The sequence below is a fragment of the Aulonocara sp. 'chitande type north' Nkhata Bay genome, linkage group LG14, assembly GCF_057382095.1.
Source record: "Aulonocara sp. 'chitande type north' Nkhata Bay isolate Kocher_YH1m ecotype deep benthic linkage group LG14, A_spYH_male_GT1.1, whole genome shotgun sequence".
In the NCBI taxonomy this organism is placed as follows: Eukaryota; Metazoa; Chordata; class Actinopteri; order Cichliformes; family Cichlidae; genus Aulonocara; species Aulonocara sp. 'chitande type north' Nkhata Bay.
The window spans coordinates 25,753,220-25,759,156 of record NC_141357.1 but is presented as its reverse complement, the minus strand read 5'-3'; the positions used below and the strand labels follow the sequence as shown (position 1 = coordinate 25,759,156).

Below are 5,937 nucleotides of genomic sequence, written 5' to 3'. Positions count from 1 at the left end.
GTATCCTAATACTAAACACTGTCTCCTAGGACACCATCCTTCCACTTCTGAGCATCACTCAGGGACATATTAGGTGCATAACACAATCGCATGGCCTGAGGCAGCACAACATACAACATGTGATATTCATTCTGCTTTGCTGTGTTTTGTAGCCTGCAGAGTTTGTCTTGATAACAATATGCAAAACACACCAATGACTCATTAATAATCACTAAATTACTCCAGAGTCTGACCTTTCTTTTAGGCACCAAAAGTAAGTCAGAACATAAATCCTAAAAGCATAAAAATCAAATTATGGCTGAATTATGGTTATTTTAAATGTACCTTAAAAGTTTAGGGAATTGTAGGAGAAAGGGTTCAGGGTTAGAGTAAATCAGTGTAAGTCAATTTAATGTATTTTATATTGATAAAAGTACAGCTGTGTGTATGTTCTAAAAGTAATGTATTCACGTGTGATGTAGTGTAGAAGCCCTGTCTAACACTGCACTACTATGTGCCTTTCCTTATCCCTGAAGGATGAATACCTAGTCAGGCATAACACTAAGACATGAGACAGCTCATGTCTTTCTTCATTATGGTCAGGTGCCCATCCCAGTTCCTTGTTGTTGTTGTTACTTGTTGTGAACCTCATGTTCTGTTTCCTTTGATCATAAGTTCCAGGGAGATAGTGCCAATCTGACAGTTGCAGCATGAGACAGAGAGCATATATATCATACAGGGCAGCATCTCTTACTTGATGCCAAAGACTATACAGTTATTTGTGCACCACTGGTAGGGGTGGAAGATACAGCAGATTGATAGAAAGTATTTTAACTACTAGATTGAGCTTATATTAATCAACTTATGTTGGCCAAATACTGTATGTTAAATTTCTTTAAATGTTGTGTTTGTGTCAGCATAAGTTAATGATGTAATGATGCATTCTTCATGCTTTTTCTTAACAAGTTAACTGTTTTTTAATTTATTAGTTTTTTTTGGTCATGGTCAAATTTCTATAAGTTTTGCAAAATTTACTATCAGATGTATATAGTTATTTATTTTCCAGAAAGGATGAACCCTTTATGGATGACACTGACATTAACAAAGTTTAGTCTTTCATGGAGAAGAGCAAGGCTTGTCCTCTTTAGTCTTTTGTGGACAGGGATTTTTGCCTATGACTCGTACCAAGATCAATGTGAGATAATTCCTGGCACGATGAGCCTGCCTGCACTGGAAAAAAAAGGGGACATCATATTAGGAGGACTCTTCTCCCTTCATGACATGGTGGTGGAGCCCAGTCTGTCTTTCACTTCTACACCTCCGTCTACCCAGTGCACGAGGTAAGAGTTCTTTAAATATCCTTAACATTGCTGTTTGGAACTTCACATTAAGGATGTTGAAATATAGTGTTACTTGGGAATATCATTTTTGCTGATTCCGAAGAGCTATAATTAAAAGCATGTACAAATAAAAATAAACTTTTAATGCAAAATATTTTGTTTATTATGGATACAAAATAACTTAAGCTTTACAATTTCCCCCAAACTGCAATACGTTGGAGAATCTTCTCTCACTGAACCAACTGAAAATAAAGTTATTTTAAGAACAATTAACTGTAATTAATGCACACACTGTACCCCCAGCTTTACACAGGTGCAACACGTTTATGTAACAAAACAAATGTCAGTTGCTGACATAATTTTCCAGAATGTTTATAAATTGACCAAATAACAGGACACTGATCATTTCCTCTGTTTTAACTTGTTTCCATTATTTTCCTTATAATTAGTGATCCTTTGTGCATACTGAGGCTGCTGGGTTGTGACTAGATCAACCCATTTGACTTCTTGTTAGCTTTAGCTTGTGCCACATTGCCTTTGTTAGAAATCTTTAATCTTTAAGATAATTTAAGTGTCACAAATGTTAGTTGACAGGATTATTTTCATTGTAGTCCCCTACCTGATAGCTTTGGTGAACTTTGTGTCTACTCTCACAGAAAGGAGCTTGTATCCTAGCAACATGGTACCATGTAACAAGTAACTATTTGCTTGCATCACTGTGCATGTGTTGTACATGCATGACGTGAGACTACGTGAGACTGGTATGCCAGTTACCAGTCCTGACTCAGAACAATGGAAATCATCCAGTTCTAGTCCCTGGCCAGTCAACCCGTGCATCTCAAATGTAAATTTCTTGCTGTTTTCTTCCAGGTTTAATTTTCGGACATTCCGTTGGATGCAAACTATGATCTTTGCCATTGAGGAAATTAACAGAAAGGGCAATCTCCTTCCCAACATCACACTGGGCTATAAGATATATGATTCATGCAGTACACCCCATCAGGCTCTAAAGGCTGTATTAGAGTTAAGGGGTACAGAGAACAATTCAGCAGGAAATACACACCAGCAAGGAGTCTGTCATGAGTCCATACCAGCAGTGATTGGAGATGGGGGCTCTACTCAGTCTCTTGTAGTAGCTCATTTCTTGGGAGTCTTTCATGTGCCACAGGTAGGTTTCTCACAGCTTGTAAAATATTCTGTAATCGACATAGTAGTGTGCATTGCTTATTGTCATTTTTTTTTTTTTTTTTTGAATTACCACTAGGGTAGGTCAGGCCTGTGAATTAAATCCAACAGACTAATTTAAGAGTCTTTTAAGGTTCAATACCGGTCATCATCAAGGTTTTATTTTACATTGAAATTTATGGGATTTTTTTTGTTTGTTTTGTTTTTATAGGTTAGCTATTTCTCAAGCTGTGCATGTCTCAGTGACAAAAACAAGTTCCCTGCCTTTTTAAGGACCATGCCCAGTGACTTCTTCCAGGTTCACTGCAACACTCAAACAAAAATATATTTTGCATTGTTTTTTGTTGTTGTTTTATTTTATATTTGTTTTTTGTTTTGGTTCTCTGTGTTAGTCTTGGTTTTTTTTCTACTGCCAGGTAGATGCACTACTACAACTTGTCAAGCATTTTGGCTGGACTTGGGTGGGTGTGATTGCAGGGGATGATGATTATGGTCGTGGTGGGGCTAATATCTTTGTAAATGAGGTGAGTCAGACAATTACAAATAAAGGTATTCATAATAAAATTGCATTCTTTTCCTTTTCTTTGAGTATCTTACTAAAATAACTATGAAAATGATATTTACTGTTATTTATCTTCTTTATTGCTCTCTTAGGTTACAAAGTTGGGTGCTTGTGTTGCTCTTCATGAAATTATACCTAAGAACAGAGCGCAGAGCACGATATCATCTATTGTTTCCAACATCCAATCATCTGGGGTTTGGGTGATTCTGGTGTTTGCCGTGGAACAAGACGCAGCAGCTCTGTTTGATGAAGTGCTCAGGTTGGATTCTTCCACAAGTCCTCAGTATCATCTGTTTTATTTGCTGACTTTAAGTCTATAATGTTTTTTTATCACTGTAAAAACACAAATCTACATGTTTCATGAATTCAGAATGGAGCTTGCTGGGATACAATGGCTGGCCAGTGAGGCTTGGAGCACAGCTGCCATTCTTTCCACCCCTAGAAAGTACCATCACATCCTCCAGGGTTCGATGGGATTTGCCATTCGGCGAGCAGACATACCTGGATTGCGAGATTTCCTTCTTCGTTTGAATCCCTTAAGCTCAGATGCAAGTAATGATCCCTTCCTGGCACCCTTCTGGGAAGAGGTGTTTCAGTGCAGTCTGGGTGTAGAGGCTGAAGATCAAAAATATAATACTGAGGGTAATCCTCCATGCTCTGGAACAGAAGAGTTGGGGAGCATAGCAAATATCTATTCAGATGTGTCACAGCTAAGGATTTCCTACAATGTCTATAACGCTGTGTATGCCCTTGCCCATGCAATCAAGGCTATGAGAAGCTGTGTGAAAGGAAAAGGACCATTTCTTCAGCAAGCATGTCCAGATATGGACAGTATAAAGCCATGGCAGGTACTACTTTGTTTAATAATTCATTATAAATTTACAGAAGTCACTTTACTCAAATGATCATATCTACTTTTTTTCTAGCTGCTTCATTATATAAAACAGGTAAAATATTTCAACACTTTTGGTGACGAAACAAAGTTTGATGGGAATGGTGACCCTAGAGCCATGTATGACCTTGTTAACTGGCAGCTGAAGCCAAATGGAAAAATAGATTTTGTCACTGTCGGTAAATTTGATGAGACAACTGCAGCTTCACACCATAAACTTCAAATCCAGGAAGAGAACATTTTATGGACTGGTAACCAAACCAAAGTAAGGGTCTCAGCAGAATACAACAACAATTTTCTGAACTGTAATTTGTATATTCAGGTTTTCATTATGTGACCAGTGTAGTTTGTGATTCCACGTTGCCTTAGGTTCCCTTGTCAGTATGCAGCAATGTTTGTCCCCCAGGGACCCGGAAAGCAATCAGACCTAACTTCCCTATTTGCTGCCATGATTGTGTGGTTTGTGCAGCTGGGGAGATTAGCAATCAGACTGGTGAGGAAATGCCATTTGGCCACATTACTGTTTACAATGTGACTTACCCAGTGCATTTGCTGTGGAAAAGTCACAATATGGCAGTTAAGGCCTTTCTGTCTTTCCTTTAGATGCCATAGAGTGTATCCAATGCCTGCCAGAGTTCTGGTCCAGTGCTGAGAAGACTGCCTGCATCCCCAAACAGATGGAGTTCCTTTCCTTTAGTGACACTATGGGAATCATTCTGATGGTTATTTCCCTCACTGGCATCTTCAGCACCTGCTTTGTGGCCTTCATATTCTACTGTCACAGAAGCACCCCCATTGTTAGGGCTAATAACTCTGAACTGAGCTTCCTGCTACTCTCGTCTTTGACTCTGTGTTTCCTGTGTTCCCTGATCTTCATCAGTCAGCCCTCTAAGTTGTCCTGCCTGCTGCGCCACACAGCATTTGGAATTACCTTTGTCCTCTGTATCTCCTGCATTCTGGGGAAAACCATAGTGGTCCTAATTGCCTTTAAGGCTACACTTCCAGGCAGTCATGTCATAAAATGGTTTGGGCCTTTGCAGCAAAGGATAATCATTACCTGTTGTACACTTGTCCAGGTAAAGAATTTTTACTTTTTATTAAGATAAGAATAATTATGGAGCATTTCTTTAAAAAGTTGAAATACTAAACATGTACTTTTTTTTTTTAAATAAAGGTAATCATCTGTACAGTATGGCTGGTTGTTGCTCCCCCAATGCCACAAAAACTAATGCCACGTGATAGCCCTATTGTCATTCTTCTCTGTGACAAAGGTTCCCATCTAGCATATGCTCTGGTCCTGGGCTACATTGGCCTGCTGGCTTTTCTCTGTCTTGTCTTGGCTTTTCTGGCCAGGAAACTTCCGGACAATTTCAATGAGGCCAGAATCATCACATTCAGTATGATAATTTTTTGTGCTGTGTGGATAGCATTTATTCCTGCCTACATCAGCTCTCCTGGAAAGTACTCCACAGTCACAGAGGTGTTTGCTATCTTGGCCTCAAGTTATGGATTGCTGGGCTGCATCTTTGCCCCCAAGTGCTACATAATTCTACTAAGGCCAGAAAAGAACACAAGGAAACATCTCATGTCCAAAACATCCACATCCAAAAGATTTTAGAACATTGTATTAATTTTATTTCTGAACTTACAGTCACTCACTATTTTTCACATAGTTTAAACTAATTAATCAGCAAACAGTTGTGTGTATTTGATTGGTAAATAAATGCAAGTGGTGGCATCAGTGTTTTGCCACCAGATGGTGGTAGTGTGCTGTCAATTGTCTCTTCTGCTGTTTATCATATCAGGAAATGTCAGATACCTTTATTCTTTCTAAGAACTTTTCCAAGTGTCTCAGTGTGTCTGTCTCACACACACACACACACACACACACACACACACACACACACACACACACCATCCATCATCAGAACACCGCCAAAATAATGGACACAAATCATGGTCATCCAGTCAGTGCTGAC

At 39.0% G+C, this 5,937-nt stretch overlaps 1 protein-coding gene across 1 annotated transcript; it reads left to right on the top strand.

Annotated features, from left to right (window-relative positions):
• Positions 1 to 1,129: 1,129 nt before the first annotated feature.
• LOC147314685 (extracellular calcium-sensing receptor-like) lies at positions 1,130 to 5,576 on the top strand. Its single transcript, XM_086260399.1, has 10 exons — positions 1,130 to 1,319; positions 2,190 to 2,487; positions 2,716 to 2,802; positions 2,921 to 3,028; positions 3,159 to 3,325; positions 3,437 to 3,914; positions 3,993 to 4,223; positions 4,328 to 4,451; positions 4,562 to 5,034; positions 5,133 to 5,576. Exons 1-10 carry the CDS (start codon positions 1,195 to 1,197, stop codon positions 5,574 to 5,576), a joined length of 2,535 nt encoding a protein of 844 aa, XP_086116525.1. The 5' UTR covers positions 1,130 to 1,194.
• The last annotated feature ends 361 nt before the right edge of the window (positions 5,577 to 5,937 follow it).